At 39.3% G+C, this 23,053-nt stretch overlaps 1 protein-coding gene across 1 annotated transcript in view; it reads right to left on the bottom strand.

Annotated features, from left to right (window-relative positions):
- Nucleotides 1–689: 689 nt before the first annotated feature.
- The window catches only part of SH3BGRL2 (SH3 domain binding glutamate rich protein like 2), a gene marked incomplete at both ends in the record, with an annotated part of 33,929 nt that continues 11,565 nt past the window's right edge, over nt 690–23,053 (bottom strand). The window contains 3 exons of the mRNA XM_084202612.1: nt 690–716; nt 2,108–2,188; nt 13,910–14,095. Coding sequence (XP_084058738.1) covers nt 690–716; nt 2,108–2,188; nt 13,910–14,095 — 294 coding nt within the window. The remainder of the gene's footprint in view (nt 717–2,107; nt 2,189–13,909; nt 14,096–23,053) is intronic.

Genomic DNA, 23,053 nt, shown 5'->3' with positions numbered 1-23,053 from the left:
ACAGCAGGTAGGCAAGTTAGGCATGCTCTTGGACCATGGTGGAGTGTTTAACCATCATGGGACTGAATCCTGGCTCTCAAAGTATCCCCCTGACTCTCATGTGGCTTATGGTGAAGCTGTGTGTTATTGAAGGTAAACTGAAGTTTTGGCAAAATTTCATTTTAAGACAGTCCAACTATAGAGCTCCAACCTTGGGTGTTAAGACTTCCTAATTTAAGAGATAACTTCATATTATCATTAGCTATGAGACCTTTAGTTCTTCTGGACTCTCCAGTATTTCCACCAAGTGTTTTACTGAACATTTCCCCTGCATTTGGAAACATGTCAAAATATTTCACTTTGGCACCTCCTTCATGATAGCCACTTGTTTTAAACAGTCAGTTGCGATGTGCATCATTAGACAAATCAAGTCTTCAGTAACAAGATTAGCAGCCCATGTCTCTTAAAATAACCATGATCTAGAATAAACATTGCAATAAATAAATGTAGAGCAAAAATATGGCAGTTATTGGCTTAGACTGAGATCTCAAGATTGATGCTTTTTACCTTCTGGATCATAGCCAGCCAAACATCATAATAACTTTAACTATCATGATGCACTCATTTGAACTACAGTAGTGGGAGGAATTAAAAAAGGTAAGGAATATGACTATACAAGAATACCCATGAATTATACAAGCCCTACAATTTCACTCCTTATTCTCAAACACACGTGCCTGTTAGAATATCAGGGCCAGTTGCAAAAGCAATCAAAAGACAAAAGTGAAACATCAATAGTGAGCATTTTTACAAAGGAAGATGAGTAGCCCAGCCTTAATCCTATTTCATATGCATGTTATTAGCTCCACATTATTGGAGAGCACCATCTCATGGCAAGCAGACTACTACTACTGACACATGTTTGCTCTATCACAGTGATCCATTAGGGAAGCTGTTATGTGCTGAAGAATAGAGTCACTCATTCAGGAATGTGCTTGTTGTACTTCACGTGGGCTTTCTAGGGTTCTGACTCCTACCAAAAAGAAAAAAATAAAGAGAATTATTAATTATTATTAACAAAATATTAATGTTATTAATACATTGTCATCTCCCATACCTGTGACCTTTGCATATAAGGTGACCCTAACCCTGGGCCACCTAGCAGCTAAGGATGCATCTCTCTGAAGTACCACCAGAGTGAAGCAGGAAGTTTATAGAGACCCCTCCAGGCCTCCAACACCATATTTTCTAGGAACAGAGCTGCATAGAAGCTGCTATTTCAGATTGCATCAGAACATCATCTTTTTCCTAGGACAAGTTCTCCAAACTACAAAGCGAGGCAGGCTGCCGAAATAACCTGCTTCTGTGGTTCTCTGCTGAGGTTGCTTCCTACTGCTGTCCCTCAAGGGGTCCAAAATAAAGGAACTCCTGCCAGAAGAAGAGTTCTACAGATACCCAAGAGCTACCACCCAGGCCTGAAACAGTACTAGTACCAAACACATCTCTATCTACAGTATCCAAGGAAAGAAGAATCCTTCCCTCTGTGTCTGATCTACTGCCAAAAGGTGTACCACACAATCTGTTTAAACAAGTCTCCAGACTTCCATATGGCAATAAAATTTCCTCTGTTATCCTGCCCTCAACAGAAAGATGTTACTTGACTTTGTGTTTTGACCTAGATATGTGTATGCTGAAACTGAACTCAAAAAAGTTAATATAAGTTCTGACTACTCCAGCATTTCAGCATTAAATTAATTAATGCCTAATGAATAAATGTTGAGCCATTATGCCAGACTAAAGAAACTCCAGTCATTAAGTTCTGTCTCCTGTTATAATTAAGCCAATTGCTTACAATTTAGATTGATAATGTGAATGAGACTGTAATCTTTAAATTTAATTTATTTGCTGTCCCAAATTACTCCCATGTATATGCTTGTTTTCATTTAAAATGCTTTACTTTTCCTTACAACCATCTCAATTACTTCATTAGCACTAGGGTGATATGAACAAAGTATGGCTCACTGAAGGGATGCATCCAAACACAGAGCTTCATCCCACACAGGGATCAAAGAAAATTCAACCTCAATATCTCAAGAATTCCATGAAAAGTCTGCAATACTACACTGACCTTTGATGCCAAAGTAGGTTTCAGTCCAAGAAAGGAGAATACAGTGTTGCTCTCCTTTGATTCAAAAAAGCCATCATAATCCTAGAGAATTAAAAAAAGAAAAGATGAGTCAACATTTGTATTCCTATTTTCCTTATTGATATTACCACACCTTGTATTAGAATAAAGAGTCACACACAATAATGCTCAGAAAAAGAAGTTCTCCTCAAACCTTAATGATGCTCTAGATGAAGACACTTTACCAACATTTCAGCAATGATATACTGCTATATCAGTGTGAACTGGGATGCTGTGCAGTCGCATAATTATTCAAACAGCCTCAGCCTCCCCAAAACCACAACCATGGCTGCACAAGGGCAGTTCCTCAGCCTGACCCTCTATACTAAAAGCACCTGTGAAAGACACCAAAGGGCCAGCAGGAGTGTATAATGGTCCTCAGGCCTCAGATATATTATCTGACATAAGTAAAAAGAGTAAACCTTCTTAAAATGACTTTTTGTTGTTTTCTTCATAAAACATGGCATATGCTAATTTAGGAATTAAAAAAAAAAAGTACAATTAATTGCCAGAAATTAAATCCAAGAAAAATAGGCAAATCAACTAAGCCAAGGTGTAAACTGAAAGATTACTGAAAGGATTCCCAACTGTGCCATGGATTAAAAAGGAACAATCACTGAATACCTAGAGGAGTAATAAGTAATGCTAAAGCTCTGCAGAAGGATGTTTTATTAAGCCCTTGACCTCTAAGAATGAGACTTCACAAGCTGCATGGACATATTAAACCTTAAAAAGGCCTGTTCTGACTCTTCTAAGGCAGATAAAAACCCATGAGGGACACAGGCTATATAAGCAACACACAAGAAGACAGCCTGTGATGTACCTGAGAAATAACCTTCATTTGCTCCATGGGGCCCATTGACAAGTGAGTCCCACTGTCTGGAGCTGAAGGTAGGGCAGCAGTGGATGAGTACAGCCCACAGCCCTTTCTTTAACATCAGGGCAGGTCTCAAATGCCTGGAGATGCCCTTTACAGCCCTGTAAACTACCAGCAGCCAACCTGCAGGCAGCCAGCTGTTGTGGCAGACACCTTCCTGGATCCCTGCCAGGAATACCCTCCCTCCTAAGCACCATAGGGAGTCTTCACTAACCCCCAGACACTTCTTTGTCTCAAGAGTTTGTCCAAGGAAGGTTCTGTGTTTGTTCAGGTGAGTCATCATCTCTCAGCACCATTTTCAAATGCTGGTATTCTTCTGAAGATTCTTAATCCCAGTACTTCAATTAGCTCTAGAAATATCACCACTATAAGACCATGGTTTTTTTCACTCTTTGTTAATAAACTGGTAAGAAAAACAGAGCAGAGAAGGACTCAGAAACTGAAAATAATGTCATAAGAAAAAAGGCTGCACTTGTGGCTCTGACCATGACTGATGCTCAACTAATCCACCAACACCATCTGTTCAATCTAACCTCTGTAAAGTAATTTAACACTTAATAATAAAAAGCTGTCTTCAAGTACTAGTTATCATTTTACTTTCAGAATTATTAGGTCCTGACTTTTTTTTTCCCCCACATTCTTCCTCATTAACAAACCTGGATTCACTTACTGAAAAAACTGTGAAAGTTAAACGGTGAGCTAAGTCTATGTTTGAAAGAGCACAAAACCCAGTGGATTGATTCATTTTAAAAGGACCTGAATACTTAAGAACCACAAGAAATTATCCACCAGAAGGACTCTCCCTGATGTTTTGAAATATCTGCATTGCAAAACGTATTTAAATCCTATTGACACTTACTTTCATGGGCGGTGGGGGAGAAGAAGCATACATGCTTTTAGATAAAGTAGAAGTAAATTTTAAATAGGAGAATTTTCCTAGTGATGTCTGCAATTACAATCTGTGATCTCAAAATATTCAAATCTGAAACAAAAAATGTTACAAAAATGCATGATAAAAAAATTTTTTAAAATCTCCTATAAAAATTTTAAGAAATCTCTTTAGCACAGTAGTTTCTTAAGAGATTATTGAGAAGTATGATCTCAATGACTCAGTGGTTGTGTCATGAGTGGTGGGAGTTCAAAGTGGGCATCCCTGGCTTTTCCTGTAACACAGATGAGATAAAGGATGCTCCAAAAACACCCTGCCTTTGATCTTACCAATAGAAGGAAAGGAAGTCTGCAGATTTGGGCCATGTGTAAAGACACTAAAGCCATAGGAGAGGACATAAAAATTCTAATCTCAACACAGGACATCACACTGCTACCAGCAATAGATGCAGAGGCTGGAGAAGGAAAACAACACAAACTCAGTGAAAATGAGAATTTCATACCCAGGCAGGAGCCTAACTCTGGTGACCCAATGGGTTCCATCTGGGAAAACTCTGTGGACATTCTGCCTCCCACAGAGGAAGGACACCACCAATCACTGGTTTTGGCAAGGCAGAAGTTCCCTCTTTCTGCAGCACACTCCACCACCAGCAGCAAGTTACTACAACCCTCTTGTCACTGTCTCAAGCAGCTCTACCCAGGGAGGGCTGTGGCTTTGCTGGGATCAGTGGAGCAGTGCTGTCGTGCCCCTGTGCAAGGAAGCGGCTCCCATTGTAAATGGGAGGCACTCAGACAGCAGGAGTGCCTAAAAATATACAAAATATACAAACTGCTACCCCCTGCCCCACTTCAAAAGGCAACTATGTGTACAAATATAATTTTGACTGTAGCATTTTAAATTATGGAACTTGGTGCTTTCCAGAGCTGCTAATCACACTTCATTAATGAATAGAATTCTGGCAACATCAGTAGCTGATCAAAACTGACTGAAAACTGAGTACTAAAACTAGTGGGACATGGAGACAGTGCACATGAATCATCAGCAATGCAGAGATGTTCAATCCCTCTGGAGAAGCTGAAAATCCAAAAATACAGATTATAAATCCCATGATTGAGGGTATGAAATGTTACCAAGAAAGACAAATGCCAGTTAGGAGGAAAAAATATATCTCAGGATGGTTTAAAGGGATAAAGAAGGGACAGGACTATAAAGAAGGTAAGTAAAAAGCTATTTCAAAGGCAGAAAGGGCTTTTCAACAGGATAACAACTAGCTGACTGCTTTAGGTATGGTTCCTCACCCTGGAAGTTGGTGGCAGGTCCATCATCCACCACGTAACCTGAGCAGGACACAGTCCCTCTGAACACCACAACAGTTACAGCATTCAATGCACTCAATGAGCTGCTAGGGAGTGGATTAGCTGACCTAATAAGCTCTTGCTTTGTTGAAAATAAACTGAAGCCACTGTAGGTGAGCTGCTTGCAGGTAGCTCACCTATAAACAAGTAAAATCTTGTTGGCTTTGTCTGGCCTAAAACTCTCCTTTGCTTTCCCAACCCCCTGGAAAGCTGGGGAAGTGACTCTAAACTGGGATAGAGAGACCAACTGCGGCTGCAAAGGTCTTCAGGACCAAAGTTACCCCAGAGGGTAAGGGGAGGAAGGCTAGGAAGGCTGTGAAGCTCACTGTGGTGGCAGGAAGCTTGGTACTAGACGTGTTAGTGGACAGACAGAATACACTTCCAGAGCATACTGAAGATGTTAAAGGTTTCCACCAGAAGGTTCAAATTCATGAAAGAAAAATGTAGTAATAATTACTAAATATGTTAAAGTGATATTTATTTCAGAAAAATAACTAGAGACAAGGAACCTACTCGACCGTTTTATATCTTGACTTGTTTGTGGTCTTTCCTAGGCTTATGGCCACTGTTGGGACAAAACTGGGCTTGATGGACCTCCAGTCTCACAAATTAAGCCCACTTATGTTAATCTTAAGGTGTATCATACACTAAGTTTTAAAATTATCATAGAATCAGAAAATGACTTGGGCTGCAAGAGACCTCAAAGACCATCTAGCTCCAACCCCCAATAATCAGCAAGGCCATGTGATGTTGTCTGCTAAGTAAATGGTAAAGGGAAAAAAAAGAAACCAAAACACAAAACAACTCCAGCCTCCAAGCCTCACACTTCCACAGCTTTGTTTCTAAAATTTGAATCTTTGCAGCTTATCCTGGGAAAAAAATATGCTGTAGCTGTTTTGCACCTCTTTAAAACCAGATTAATCAAGGACAGAAGAACTTTGTTAATGTCTACATTATGCAGTAATCCTAAAGACCATCTACTGCCCAAATGCTACAGAAAATTAACATCAGCTTAGTCTTTGAGACACTGGACAAGCATTCAGGAAATTTGACACAAATGTCTTAGGTTCTTCTGGCCTTCATGTGGGTTTTATGGTAATTTTTGCCAGTAGGAAAACCACTGGTCCTTGAGAATTCTCACCTCTGTAGGAATCCCACTTCCAGGGTAGGTTCTTCTCTCAACAGCAATGGCCAAGTTCACAAAGCTCAAGCTGGCACAGCATCAGCTGTACCCCAACTGTGATGATCACTAGACCTTAAGTGTGATGTATTCCTTAAGTGTGATGTATTCCTGGAAACCAGATCACTGCAGTGATGTAATTACAGACACTGCCATAATTAATTTGGCTCAGGATTTTGTTAAGCAGGTATACTCAGGATTGTTTAAATAAACACTGTCACTGCTGGGAGAAACTATTTACTGCACACCAAAGTTAAAATTGGCTGCATTGCAGATCAGCATAAAAAATTATTTGGGCTTTGAGGAACATATCAGAAACATGAAGGCACTGGATCAAAGTAAAACATTAACACAAAGTAGATTTTCAGTTAGCAATTTTACCTTCACTAATGCACTGAAATTAGAAGAACATTACCTCTAATGAACTTTCAAAGACAGCAACTGTGAATAAAATTATTTCCAATAAGTTTAGAAAAACAAGCAAGTTGGTTTTGTTGCTGTTTGCTTTTAGATGGCAACAAGAGTGAGCTCTAAACATCTCAGACAAATCTTTATTGCTTACCACACCAAGAAGCAGAAAAACGAGAAACCCACCCAAATGTAACTTGCATAGCTTTTCCTAAAGATTTTTAAAGTGCATTGATTACTGGACAACACAGATTACTCTATTGGCATGCTTTTCAAATTTATTTCTCTTTGTCAGTATTTTTAATATAAGATTATGATCTCTTCATTCTTATAAAAGGGGTGACATAATTGCTCCTTCAAGTAATAGTGAGGAACTCATAATTGAAACACATTGAATCAGCACTTTGCTACTGACTGAGTTAATACTGCATGCCATTGAGAATGAGCTGTTAACATCCTCCCTGGAAAGGGCAGTTCAGTTCTCCAGAGCAGATGACACTCATTTACTGATCTGATTAGGATTACAATGGAAAACTCTTACACAGCACAGCTCTCCTTGGAGAATGTGTGTGCCTGTGTGAGTCTCTTCTAATACTATATAAATATACAAATAAAAGAAGATCTTGTCTGTACAACACAGAACAAGCCAAACATGACAGTTTTCATTACCTAACCTTCTGATAAGATCTCTGCACAGGATTTTTAAAGAGTTTATAGAATTGACTCTACAAAGCAACTTGTTACTCCTCTGCTAAAGGCCAGATGTTTGTTTTGGTAATCTGTCTAGTTGTAGCCTTCCAGAAACAAAGGCTTTAATAAAAGGGAGCAGATGTCAGCCACAGCTCTATTGTTTGGACAGTACAGGACAAACTCAGGCTGATGTGATGTTTGCCATTCGTGCAGCAATGGTGCCAGGGAACACAGACATCAACTGTCTAAGAATTGATACCCCTCACCTCCAATCCAGGGCATCCAAATGCAGCAGGGCTTCCCTTGGACAAGCACTGAAGACCTCCAATCCAGTGCCTAGTGCCCTCCTGGGGTAGGGGAATAACCAGGGGAGTTAGTGGCAGAATCCCTAAGTACTGTGGATGGTAAGGGCTGTCACCTCCACCTTTTGTGCACCTTCCAGCTCACTGTGTCATTTTAAAAATTGTTTGGATAAGAGTATTATCAAATCAGACCACGACAGGAATTTGATAAAGGGAGAGATGGAAATATCAGGGAGTTATCTATGGTAGTCAGCCTGTTACATGAGGTAATGACTAAAAGACATAAAATGACCATGCTGCACAGTAGCTCTGCATGCACATATTTTAACTTGGGCCCAAGTAGAACAGTAGTGGACTGAATTACTTATTTCATCCTGGCTGTTCTCTGACAACAGCCATGGCCTTTTCTAGCTATTGTTCCAAAATACTGCTTCATCTGTATTCTGTGCAATACTATGTGACTTCAGAGTATTACTGCCACTTATTAAGATTTCTTAGCCATTCCTCATATATCATTTATCCTCTATTTTAGAACTTGCCTTGTAAAAAGACTTTAACTAAAGTAGTCCAATATCTTCAATAACAAAACCTGTTTTTTCAAGAAAGCATGGCACAATAGGAAGTTTCTGTTCCATGGAAAGGAGAATTAAGTTCCCAAACAAAAATTTTAATAATTACATCACACTTGCTGATAAGTTTTGCAGAATATCAGTGTAATAAATACAAAAATTAAAAAGAAATGTGCAGTGTTTTCTACTACATCCTGTAAAAGTAACAATTCTAATTGTGCACCAGTCCCTTTTAAGTGTTCTAAAATTCATGAACACCCTACATTATTATATTTAGGAAATAAAAAGTCTGCAAACAGAGTAAGGTATCTCCAGAGATGTCTTTGATGCCTATCATGTTTATGTGAAGGGATCATTTACAAAATACCTGCTACTTCACTTTGAAACAGCTATTGATGAAGTTTATTTAGTCCAAATAAAAACTGTGGTGCTCAACAGGATTGTACTCTCTCCACTATAGGATAAACAGCAACACTATTATACATTACTGAAATGAGTCCTGACTTCTCTGAGGAAAATAAAATTCTTGGATTATTTTATTTTTATTTAGTTGCTGAGCTTCTATTTTTTAAGCTGTGACACTGGGCAAGCTGGCTGCTCTGCATTTTGCCTCTGGTACCACATTTCCCTTTGTAAAGTACATATTACACAGAACTAAAGCTCTTTTCCTCAGGACACAGAAAAGCAATGGAGAAGTGGATGGTAAAAGCCTAGGCATTGTCTGAAAGTTATAAGTAGCCCTTGTGAATGATCTGAGCAGAATCCTCCCAACATGGAGGAGACTCTTGGGCAGGGGTCACTTTCCAACACAGCTCTGCCTTCTGCATTCCTTGCTTGAGACAAAGCCTTAATCAGGAAGATAAACAGTGCATGTCACTGGCCTCAAGTCACATTCAGCCTAGGGTTTGTGGGTCCCTGTGAGCCAAAAACTGCAGCAATACAACTGCAAGAACAATTAAGAACAATTTCACACAGAGCTTAAATTTGCCATACAGGAAACTCTGCTTCTGATGGCAAAAAAAAAATAAGGAAGATTTAGCATCATTAACCATTAACAAATGTTACATGATCTCTGAGCAATCCACATTAACTTTTATCTAGCAAAATTATTCCTCTTCTAAAAGCAGACCTGGACCAAAAAAATGCTAAGTGAATCAGATAAGACATTTCCAAGGGTGCAGAGAATCAAATGAAGACTTGCTGGATACCAAATTAGCCTCACAACTCCTCTAGCTCCTGAAGTGAACTCACTACAGCAGGCATGCTAAGGTGAATTCTGCCACATTGTTTGAGTATCTAGAGACAGAGTTCAAGCTCTCTGTACCTGTAGACACAAGAATAATAACAAACTCTCCAATGACAGGCCAGGGCAGAAAATCTGAGGTGGCTCTAGCCAGTTTTGTTAAATTCTCTTCTTTCTTTTATCAGTGAGCAGTTACTTAGTTGTAATGTGACACCTATAAAAAAGGAAGAAAAAGAAACATGCATGCATCTTTTCATGATTTTAAAAAAACCCAGAATAGAATGGTACATAACAGTGCAAAGAAATCAGGGCTACAATAATTGTCTGTGTACTGAATAGTTTCCCAAGAACACAGCACCTCTTTCAGCAGCCTACTTTATTTCTTTCTTGTCTATATGCCTGTGCTGTTTTGTTGGAGTTGACACCCATATATTACATTTCAGGGGAGGACAATAAATATCACGTATCTCTGTCTCTACTGCTGCCCACGAGGCACTCTATCAGGAATTACCATAACACCCTAAACCATATGAACAGCTTCAAAGGAAAAAAAAAAAAAAAAAAAGAGTGAGCCTGCTATGTAAATATTTTCCCCTTTGGCTCAAATTTCCACCTGGCAATAGATTTCCTTTTGATTTTGGTTGGCCTAAATTTCAGGCAATCTCCCTTCAGTGGCAGATTTCTGCATATAAAACTGTCACTGTTCGAAGTGCTAACTTGCAGCTTCACAAGAGTGCAGTTTCACTGGGAAGTGGCTATTTCCAGTCTTTTGAAAGATTCAGGAGTCACTTCTAGTCTAAGAAAAGTTGTGTACTCAGCTGTGGAGAATTCAAGAATATGGAGGTATGAGGTGCAGGCCTAATTTCAGACATGCAGATTTCCGGCATTTCTGGCTTTCTGCTTAAATACCTGGGCTGCTGCAGGGCACTGCTGCCTGGGTAGAGAACCTTTCAAAAGGATGTTATGTAGGTACTCCCATACCCAAGAGCCATGTCACTGAAGAACATGGAAACAAGGAACAGGCAGACCAGGCTGCCAGAACTGAAATGGCTGCAGTGGACCTGGATTGGGAATGCAAGGGCAAGCTGACCACAGCTCAGTGGGCCTGTGACACAGCAGGACACCTAGGAGGAGATGCAATGTAGAGACAGGCTCATGATCAAGGGGGGGACCTGACCAGTGAAGTCACTGAACAGGTTATCCATGAGTGTGAAACATCCACCATGATCAAGCAAGTCAGGTGGGTAAAGCCCCTGTGCTGTGGAGAACAGTGGCTGGGAAAGACAATATGGGATTATTTTCTTGGGTGAATATAATCCACAATTTCTTAGCTGTAGGTCAAAGTGCTATAGCAGGAGCTGAATCTAACTGAAGATGAGCTCTGTAAGAAACTGGGCAAGACAAAACTGATTCCTGTGCCCAACAACACAACCCAACCTACCAGATCTGATTAAGGGTCTACTCCACATTAACCCCACTTTACTAATCTTTATGCAAAGTGCATGAGTTTTCTCCAGAAACATGCACTAGACACTAACATCTCACTAACAGAGCACTAACTAGAGCAAGATAACTATACTAATTTCAGATTTACACTACTGCAAGTTTGAAAAGCAGGATCATGTGTCTGATTTGTCAGAAAGGTAGACTCTGTTCTCACACACAATTTTATAGCAATGTCACTAAGATGAAACAACAGACAGTAAAGTCATGAAAATATGTAAATTATCATATTGTTGGTGCTATAACATAGCACTTAATTATCAGTAAAATTATTTGTGTTCTTGTGTGCTTGCAGCTCTTATCTTGTTCACAGGAAATAAAAATTGTTCTTGCCAAGTACTTTATTTCAAAATCTATTAGCATAACTTGTTACTGAAAAATTGGGAGTGCATCTCAGAAGACTGAGAAAAGAAGAAGATAGATTAATGATTAATGATTGTATCTGCAACTACATCAACTCAGAAAAACCACAAGGTCTTGCTCACACTTCAAAACATGGAGTTTGTCCCCTGGTACCAGAAGAATCCCTCCCCCTGTAGTACAAGACACTGTGTGAACCAGTAAACATTGATCATTTTTGGCACCTTTCTCCCCTCCTACATGAGCTGTCAGATATTCAAATGGTTGACACAAATTCATTTTGGATACTTACTGAAACCATGAAAGACAAACTTCCTCTAGCCTGCAGTTACATCCTGAAAAGTGATTATTTCAAATGGTGATGTCCTAGCCCAGAAAATCTAGTCTTAGATAAACCCCTTGTGCACATTGCTGAGGTTTTTTATTAAGGGGAAAACAGTGAGAAAAAATATTCCACAATTGTTAATGCTGATACTAACATAGAAAAACCAGTATAGCTATGAACATAACATCAAGTCATGGACCTTATACGCTCGTGAACTTCTACTGAAATCACATGACAAAAATACAAAGTGTACCTATTTTGCTTTGCTCTGTCGAGCTCTCATACCTTTAGAGGAACAGCAATGGGCCTAACCAGTTTGTATCATAACTGTGAACTGTCAGCAACAATGCATAAAACAGCATAAGTACATAGAAAGTCTCCTGATAAGACTGTAGAATGCAGAAAAACAGACAGGGTTTTTTAATAGATAAAACTGGATTAAAAATTGCCTGGACACAAATCAGAAATTATAAACTACAAATTTCACTAACTTAACTAACAGAAAACTCAGTATTTTTTCAGTTTAAGTTACTTAATAGAGATTATGCTTTAGTTATTTATGTCAACATAAACACATGAAAACACTCAACATGGAAATGACAGAGACAAGATGTGCAAGATTTGCTGACTTTGATCTAATTGTAGTATTTTATCCCCCCTTCCAGCACTGACCTCCTTTGCCTTCTGCATAATGTTTTGCCTCCACTCTATTACCTAAGAACTTCACTAACAAATGCAGCAGGCTAACTCATCAATGCTGGAGATCCTGCACATACTTTCTCCTTCATCCTAGAAAATATTGCTTCTTTCAAAGCATGTTTGCTCTTTAAAGATGTTCATGCAGACAGTGAAGTCTAGTAATAGGATTAACTCTGCTCAACCAAAATGGCTATAAGCTCAGCAGACAGATTAATGAGATCATCTCACATGTTGCATGACATCTTCTGCCTTGCTAATTCCAAATAGCAACTTCTAAGAGTAGGTCAAAACACTCTGTAAAAGCAATCTAAAAGGGTAAGATACAACAGCTTTAAAATGTCGTGTTTCTCAGGCAAACTACAATGACACAGAAGAACGTAAAGGTTGTTATTAGTAAGTGAGGGGCTGATCCATTAGCAAGGGTACTAATCCGCTCCACGTCCCAGATAGATTTCTTTGATTGACTTACCTTACCTGGAAATAAGAAGATAAGAGTTATACTGCTGAGGTAAACAAGGAAGACCAATACAAAGCACATGGGAAGGATGTTAAATACTTTGCTTTGAGAAACCAGTTAGCTGCTGCATCATACCCAATCTCTTTGTTGCAGAGCATCCTAAATCACTTTTTATATCCTTCCTGCATTAAGCAAACAATTGCACTGCAGTTAACAGGCTCCCAACAGATCTGAGCAGCACAGTTGAATCTGGCAGGGACTAAGTCAGAGCCACTTTGGATGTACAAATCAAAGGCTACTGCTGCATCTTGCACTGGTGGATGGAGAAGCTGACACCAAGAAAACAGCCCACCCATCAACCTGTTGTCAGATTTACAGCAAATAGTGCTCATTTATCCTAAACACTGATTGCATAAAGACGCTCTGAGCATAAATAACAGCAGCAGAGAAGGAGCTTAATTACAATAACAATAAAATTCAATCTAGCCAGTGTTCTCATTTACTGTGCCGAAGACAGACTTCCTACTGAGTTTTTGTGCTTGGACTAGACCCAAGCAGCAAGAATACCACAAATTCCCAGCTTACAGTGGTCTCACCAGGCACTTTACCATCAACAGGTTGTACATGAAGCTTGTAACATTTCTGGTTTTTACATTCCTGGAGAGAATCCCCCAGACAGCCCTAGGATTTACAGAAAAATGACCTGAATTCTCTCTGTATGATCATTACCTGATCCTATTGCCCCATTAATTCAGATTCTACTAGAAAAAGCTCAACAGCAAGTTCCATGTTTAAATGGCCACCTGAGTGTACTAATATAACGTACTAATATATTGTATGTAATATAATATATGTACTAATATATTGAGAACCACAACAGCTGCTTACCCCACAGTACCGATCATCACTGAATATCTGTGGTGGCAGTGGATTGCCTTGTGCAGGCTGCCTATCCTCAGGAATATTTTTATACATCCATTGTCTCTTCTCCTCTGACATGGTGATATCCACTTCTTCGAACTCTATGCGGTTGGCTTCTAGAAACCTCACCACATCCTGCTGCCTCTTCTTTATCTAGATGGAAGAAGGAAAATTAAAAAACCTAGAGTCAGAGCAAAGTCCTCCATAACACAGACATGCTTACAAATCTGAGAACATTCCTCCTCTCCCATCCCACTTTCATAGGATGGGAAGTCACAAACCCAGAAAAACAAAGGAGAAAATATTTTTTTTTTCAGTTTTAAATTCATAAAAGTTAAGCATTGCTATTTATTTACATGTTGGCAAAGGTTATATTTCTTCACTTCACTAGTATAAGGCTGTCTGTTTAATTCAGCTTTGGTAATTTCAGTCTTTAGCCCCTAAATATATTTTTAAAAAGCAAACTGTAAGGGTCTCTTCAGAAGCAGAAGTTAAAACATGCAGTCAGTTTTCAAAGACATTAAGGGCTACATTTTTAAAGTATACAGGCACCTAAAAATGCAAAGGTAACCTGGCAAGTCTCAGAAGAATTTACTCCTGAAAGTGTTCATTGAGATGAACACATCAGTACATCTGAAGAAAACCCACCCCCGCCACACACATTTTTGTTTTTCTAGACACCTACACATTTTTAAAAATACAGCTCAACAGTTTCCCGAGCAAGGCTTGTTGAATATTTAGCTAAGAGTGTCTGTCAGCATAATACAAATGCCTGAAAGTAAGCATGATGTCATCTCTTGAAAAAGAACTTTTTTAGAAAAAAAAAAAAAAAAAAAAGGCACAAGGTTTGTATTAACTGTATGAGGTTTCTGCCCCTCAGAGATTATCATCTTTATACAAAGAGGCAGAACACTGGCAGTTTTTATCACACTGTAAATAAGATTGGTTGGACCTAATGATCTTAGAGGTCTTTTCCAACCTTAACAATCCTATGATATTAAGATCAGCCCTTAAGAGCTAGCTGGGCTTCAAGAAGATACAGTCAGGTAAAAACAACCTCTGCCTCAAACAGGACTTTATATCAAGACAGCAACCTAAGAAATGAAAGTTTGTGTACTTTTTGCATCAACTTGATGAAATTATTATTTTCAGAAAGGAACTATAAATTACGTGCCATATTTTTACAGCTATCATCACAGTGTTATTTGAAAAAAAATTCAGCTTTAATAATTTTACAGTATTCCTGGAGTGTCATATCCATGCAGTTGCTGGCTGGCATAAAGCCCAGGTGGATGAATCATGCCTGTGGGTATCACACGACCTAGATACTATTTGGAAATCAGAGGATTTTCAAAATGCATGTGCTAGTTGCTCCTGTCATACAACCAAGTGTACCTATTTAAATGCACCACAAAAGTACATAATTTTTGAAGCAATGCTGATGGAATTCTTATTTCCTTGAAATCAGGCAGCCATCCCAAGAAACTACAAATACCAAGCTTTGAAACAATTGCTGTCTTTTTTAAGAAGTGGATTGCACAGTAAATTTGTGTTGCAATATCGTATTCTTTTTCCTTTATTTGCAAACACTGGTACAGTTTATTAGGCATATGTGAAAGAATCTTTTTCATGGAGAAGGCAGCTCCTAAACTTGCATGCAAGTTATGCATTATCAACAACAGCAAAATTACTGCATCATCATCACTGGTGGCACCAAAAGAGTAGTAAAAGGCAACATGCCTTTTACTGCATCCCTGAAAACTCAAAGTGCAGAAGTGAAAGACAAAAACATTTTCCTCTGTCTTTCAACAAGAAGATACAAAAGAGACAAAGACAGATATTCTTAATACAAATATTAAATATCTGGTTAAACAGAAAAGAGATGTCTAAAATTATATGTGGGAGAGGTCACTTCCTTATGGTGAGTGCTACCAAAACTCACATGAAATCTCTCCTGCACTGCTCAGAGCAATGAGCAAACTCCAGAGTGGCTGGGCCAGCCCTCTGGCCCCATGGCCAACTGGCATCCTCTGGCCAAAGCTATCAAACCTCCAGCCTCTCAAACCTGCTGCTCACAAACTGCACACTGGGAATGATCCTTGGCACACTGTAACATCTAAACCATGGCCAGAGGCTGCTTGTGAGACTCTAAGTTAGCCTTGGCCAAAGCTGACTGTGCCAGCAACCATTCTTCAATCAGTTCCAGAGTACCAGAGTGCTCCATTCTCAGAGCCAGGACATGCACCAGTACATGTGTAGCCACATGGACCCATTTCATCCACAGCTTCCCTGTAAACTGAGCAACTTAGATTTAGTCAGATCCCTACCATTTTACAGTTCACACCATTAGAATTCTCCCACAAGCACAAATTTCCTAATGCCTCATTTTATTTTTATAAAACTAATTAAGATGTTGAAGTGAAGTAAATTGGGGTTTTTGGTTTTTTTAGCCATAAGCCTTACAATTCTCCATATGACATCTGTATGAGTTATCAGCTGTGGATGTACCAGCTGCATAAACCTAAACAAAATAGCCTGAAAATTTCCAGCCAAAAACCTACCATTTTCTCCTCCCCAATTTATTTGATTCAGGCCTATAAACTGAAACAAGAGCATTAGTTGTATTTAAAAGCCTATTAAATTACGCCTTGTTGTTTAAGAGGGATGCTCAGAGCATGTGCCACAACAGAAGCCAGCTGATTATTCCCCAAGAAAACCACAGGACCTTTGTCTCTGTCTACAACTGGATCTGTGCCTCAGAAGTGCGTCAGCCTCACAGTCCTGCCTGCAGCTCTCATCTGGGCTCCCCCAGAGCCCTAAAAGCTGCCAGAGTTTGGCCACAGGAAACCCAGAGCAAAGGCAGCACGGCACAAGGAGCAGTGTCAGCCCCTGCTTCCTCGCCAGCCTGTCCCATCAGGAGCCCAGTGGAGAAAAATGCATCCTCATTTGACAAACTACAGAGGTGGATAATAATCCCTGCGAAGTATCTTGCTGCTACCAAGTTTTCTTGCATTTGATGCAACTGAAAGGAACCTGGAAAAAGAAATCCCATTGCCAGAGGTACCATGTTCAGAAAAATTTGGTTTGTGGCTATTCATAAACCAATTGGGGAAAGTGTTTGCAGTCTTACACGACAGACTACTTCAGCATCAATATATTTTGGGTTTAATACCTTTCAGCACACCAGAAGACACTCCAAAATATACCTTCAAAACATATATTCACTGTGAAGATTCAGAGGAAAGTCTTTATGCAATATGATCCCAATCTACCATTAAACGCAGTGAGAAAACTCTGATGGAGTTAATGGTCTGCTATTATAGCCCAATGTTTGCCTCCCCTATTTTTAGGAGGGTAATTCTTTTCTGAACATCATTTATCTGGGTTTCGTTTTAGTGTTAATCTATATTTCTATTCACAAAAATAAGACAGGAAAAAAATCCCCAGAGACCACTCAATTTTAACCTTGGATTCAGAGCCAGTATCTTTATTAGGATTAAAAAGCATCCTTTATTAGGATTAAAATAGGATGTCCATTGTGATACATAAAACTGCTAAAATGAGCTAATCACTTGATCAGTAACCCAATTTATACAGGAAGTCTACTGTCACTAAAGTACTCTGTCTTTCTGTCCTAGTTTTCATTTCTGTATACTGATTTGCAACAGGTAACAGGAGGATACATTTGCAAACTGCTTTAGAGAAATATTTCAAAGACAAAGACATACTCAGGCCAGTCCAGGTGGGACCACTGGGATTATCTGTTCTGACTTTCAGCATCCCTGAAATAATTCTTGTTAGGAGTAAAAGGTTTCTTCAGACTTCTTTTCCCCTCTAAGCTCTATTCCTGAACTGATAATAACAGAGAGCTGGTCTTTGAAATTTGTTCCCACAGTTAATTGACTGTCTTTACTTGAAATATTTGCTTGCATCTGTTCAGAATCCACCTCACTTCAGCCACCTCACTTTTCACATCTTTGCTCAGACTAAAAAAGGGTTACGTTCTAAGATTTCTGTTTCCCACACAACTAAGATCAGATCTCCCAGCTAAGCTGAACACTGATCTCTGGTAGCAAGAGAAATCGTATAGAAGAATGAGAAAATGAGGATGTTACCATTATAAATCCATTCTACTCCAGGTTGAAGCAGAAGTTTAGAAAAATCAGATTACATCCTCTATCCAAAGTTCCCTGGAAGCTTCTCATCATTTCCAATAAGTAAAAGTTTTCTTCTTTCTTGCCCTGTCTGTGCTTCCTGAACCTGTTTTCAGAAGTTCTCCTGTCCTAGACAGGCTTCCCTACTGACAGTCACTGAACCAGAGAAGCACAGCACATGGTCTCTTCATTACTAAAATCAGCTGCACCTCATCATTCTATACTATTTTAACCAAGATATTCAATATCTTGCAAAAATCTTAGTCCAAGATTTATCTGACTCAGATAAGATAAATGAATATTACTTCTACTCTACTACATGCAAGATGACTCGAGTCACAATACTAATAGGAACTGTGCCATGATGAAAGAGACCTTCTCTGCCTTTTTTCATTAGCCCAATTAATATAAATGGAACAAAGCAGACCCATTCTCAGTTTCAAATTTCTTCACAGTGTCAAGAAGAGGAATGTTGCTGAGTGTCTGGTTCTCACAAAGTGGATGTGGGAGGTTGGTTTTCTGCTGTAGACTCTACCCCTCACCTTCTGGAGATAAGGTACCCCCTGGGTTTCTGTCCTCCTGCTTGCAAGTGGAGGGAATGACAGCAGGTACCCTACATGAATTGGCTGGTGACTGAGACGTGCAGCACTCACTGTCTTACAGTCTCATCCTCTTGGAATTGAAGGAACTGACAGCCCAGCCTGACCTGTCCACTCCTTCCAGACAGATCCCAAGAACAAATGACCATCTTTCTAACACAAAATCCCACCCCAAAAAATATTCAGACCACACATGGTAAGTGAGAACAAGGCCTTATGAGGTTATCTTCTAAGCTGGCTTATCAAACCACAAGTACATTTTAGAAGCCTGACATTTAAAAAGCAAAAACTGAATGCATGTCTAAGTTAATCTCAAATAAAGACAGAGATGGTCCTGCTAGTTTTCTTTCATCTTTTTAAATTTGGTTACTCTTTCCACATACCTGCCCTCACTCCAGAACTGCATCAGCCACGTTATCCACCCACTGACTCAGCCAAAAACTGAATGTATTGCATTTGGCAGGGGCACCTTTATGGTGCAGTTTGATGATACAACTCAGCAGATCTCACTGCTGGCTGTCACCGAGATGACACAATGTTCCTCCCTCCTGCCAAGTAGCTCGTGCAGCCTTCCTCACACAAGCATAATGCAGGAACCCGGGGAACAAGGGAGGGAGCATCAATAACGTCAGCACCACAATCTCATCAGTTTGTATAAGGAACAAAACTGCATCCTAAGAAAATGGCTCAGCAGCGGCTAAAGATACAGGTATCTGAAATATGAACTGCATAAGCAGCATCTGTGTTACATAAACACAAGCTCAACTCACTCCCACAACTGAAAATATTATATGTGAGCCTCGGCCGTTACAAGTCGTGCAAACATAACCAAAGAGACTGCTGCAGTGTAAAATGCAGATGTAATATGGCTACTGCAGAGGATTACTTATCTTCAATTCTCACACAGATATGGCTTACCATATATTCACAGATAATAAGGAAATACTATGCTTTAACAAACCAATACAAAACACATTAAAGGAACTGAATTTTAAACTGTGTTGAAACATCCTCTTCTTATGTTTCCACTGTTTCTGCTCCCATAAAGAAGCAATAAAAAACTATCCCATGCATTCATAAGCTTGAAATGCAAATCCTCATGGTCCTGTTACATTTGAGACCTGAAGTGACAGAGATTTTCTGCCAAATTTCTCTTTTCTTTGCTTAGGAAAGGAGAGCATAACTGAACCCCTGGCAATTTTTATCTCAGTGAAAATGGCAGCACTGTGACAGAACTTTATAAAGGTTCATATGATTACTTCATGGTTCTTGGCAGGAAAATACACCTCTGCTATGTACATATGAAAAAAGCATGAGAAGCTGTGAGGAAGAGAAGAAGGTTAACAGAGGAAAAAAAAATTAAAATAAAAGTAAACAAAAATCAGCACTGCATAACTATTTCCAAAAGTAAAGTGAGTGGCTCTCCGCTGTAGCAAATACCGCATTGCATCTGATAGAAGGAAAACACTGTCTTCTCATAACAGGCCTCCAAATAGCACCTGAATGCTTCATCCTTCATCAGTGTTTCAATATCCTAAAAACTAACCACAGAACTTTTCAACCTGAAGAAGAACAGAACAGTGTGTGAGCAGAGGCCACATGCAGCCAGCACTGCCCTGGTCTCCCGCTAGCATCAACATTCTGCTTGCACACAGAGACATAATTAAGGACACACAATATGAAGCACTATTAAACTGGGAGGGCAATCTGCTCAGCCTTATGCAAAATCAGTCTGCAGGTCCCTGGGAGCTGCTGAGATACTGCTTTGCCAAGGACTCTGCACACCTTGGCCTCTGTGCAATGGTTGTATGGTGACTTTGAAAAGAACCCACTATTTAAGAAATGCAATTAAAATTTGAGACAGGTTTGGTTTTTAAGAAATTCTTAATCACAAGCAGTCAGCAAATGAAAATATTTTCTATAAAGCTACAAAGACAGTTAAACTGCTCCATGCCCAATACCTGCTAGCCTCATATCTTCCTAGCCAGATGTTGCATGCTGATAAATGCATTTAGATCTATTTGTCTGTGTGCACATATGTCTATCACAAGGTGAGGAGAAAAGTTTATTTTTTAAGGCAGTTTGTCTGAAATCATTGCTCTCTGTGCAAGTAACAGAGTAACATTCTGAAACACAAAGGGGTCTTTAGCAAGTATAAATACAACTATCACTGCTAAAAACAAGAGATGATGGGAATTTGCCCACGGGTTTACTAGATAGTGTTTCAATAAGCACAAAGCAAAAAGAAGAGACAAAAATGTAAGAAACAGAAAAGGGGGAAACACCAAGAACAGAAAAAGACAACGATCCACAGAAAAATCACCTAGAGACAGTGCCACACAGGGTGCCTTTGAGATCTGTGCAGCTGGAAAAGCCTCTGAAGTCATACCCAAGTCTACTTCTTTTGAATTCTTCTGTATTTTGGGAAACAAGACTTCCCTCCAATGTACACAAATAAAGTAAGTGATTCTATAATTGTCTTCTTGCAGTAAGAACAATGTGTTCTTACAGCATTGAAAATCCATTAACACAGGAGTCTCTGATGGACTGTAGGAAAACACATGCTATGAACCCCAAATTTTGGCTCATTGCTTCCTCATCAAAAGAATAAGAATGCCACTGATGCTGGATCTGCCCTCTAATTAATGGTGTGAATTTTCTTCTATTGCATCAGTGTGAAACTAAAAAATACAGCAATGCTGTAGAAATAAAAAATGCTAAAACAAATTTGAGGACTGCACAGCAGGAATTGAATCAGAACCTGGAAGTCTCACTGAGGGTACAGGCAGCTCCAAATTAGTGAGACAGACTAAGAGCCAAAAGACTCCATGCAGACTGAGTAACACAGCCAGAAGATTCCCTACCCAGCCTGGCAAGCAGCAGGTGACTGCTAGATTAAAGGTCAGGATGCAAAGCTGGTTGTTCTAGTAGGGAAGCTTGCAAAGCCTGCTGCCAGTTTGGATTATAACCCATGAGAAAAACCTGTGGAATTACACTATCCTGAAAACATTTCTATTTGACAAAATGCATGTTTGAGACTGTATTTTTACCATGGATACAGGATCTTTCCTAGTCATAGGTATTTTCTTGTGAGAACACTGGGAAAGCACGTTGGTTCTTCAATGGTTCTTCACCTCTAGTTAAAAGAGAGGGCAGGTTACCAGAGCTTGCCCATAACTTCATCTGATTTTAAAAATGCCTCAGCCAACAGTGACCCAAAAAGTCAAAAGTATTAGAATTATGTGTTAGTACCTTTTTTTTTTCCTTTTCAACAAATCTTAGTGTCTAGCACAAAAGACAGGAGAAACTTTGACCAGCTTGAAGATCTCAGGGATTCATAAAACATATCCTCAGCTATCAAGAACTTCTCTTGATGGAACTATCCTGCAGGGCTAGACTATTGCTTCAAAAGGCTAACAATTCAAATCTTAGCTGGCAGCTAACTTCTTTCAATAGATAGATGTTTTTGTTTGCAATTTACCATATGCTTCAGTAGTTCAAGAGCGTGGTTAAAAAGAAAGTGTTATTTTCATGCATTTTTCCAGCAGAAACCTTTCAAAGATGCCAGAGAATAATTTAAATCTCCTGTTTGGTATTCTACATTTAACTCCTCCTCAAACTACTCCCTTTTGTCAAAGTGGCATATTTATAGCAAGTATTTTGCATCATGAAAGAAATCCTTTCAACAAGCAATATCTACCTTCCTTTTCAAAATACATACACATAAATACAAGTATGATAACTGCAACCCTTATTATTTCAACTACTTCTCAGTACCTACTAACTAAATGCAAGTTGTTCTCTGAACTCCATGCAATTCTTCTTATTTGATTCTGAGGAATATACTTTGCTCCCCAGCAAAGTTCCAGCTCAGCAAGGTAGGTGAGAACTGTCAAGTCTAAGCTAAAACTCAGTCCTGCATAGATGAACAGAAAGTTGATCTTTCAGTCCCACAGTTCTGCAGAGTAAGCAGAGGGAGGAATAGTTTGGTATCTTGCATATGGGAGCCCAAAGCTGCTATAGCTAAAAATCTCCAGGGATTAAGAGAAGTTGCTTTGTTGCGTGCATCAGCCTGCTTGGTAGAATTATGATTTTGGGAAGTAAAACATGATTAATCCATTTTGTTTCTTTATTTTCCTAAAACATTAAATATTTGGTAATTGATTAAAGTTCACTGACAGAGCACCAAAGAGGGCAGATTTTTTTATAAGTAGCTTTTGGAAAGTAAGCAAATACTCTAATAGTCAGCAGTGTGCCCTGGCAGCCAAGAGGGCAACCCACAGCCTTGGGTTCACCAGGCACAGCATCAGCAGCTGATGCAGAGGGGTGATTATCCCACTGCATGCAGCCTTGGTGCT

Source organism: Fringilla coelebs (genome assembly GCF_963513975.1).
Source record: "Fringilla coelebs genome assembly, chromosome: 3".
In the NCBI taxonomy this organism is placed as follows: domain Eukaryota; kingdom Metazoa; phylum Chordata; class Aves; order Passeriformes; family Fringillidae; genus Fringilla; species Fringilla coelebs.
The sequence above is the reverse complement of the archived record's forward strand: the minus strand, read 5'-3'. Positions and strand labels throughout refer to the sequence as shown.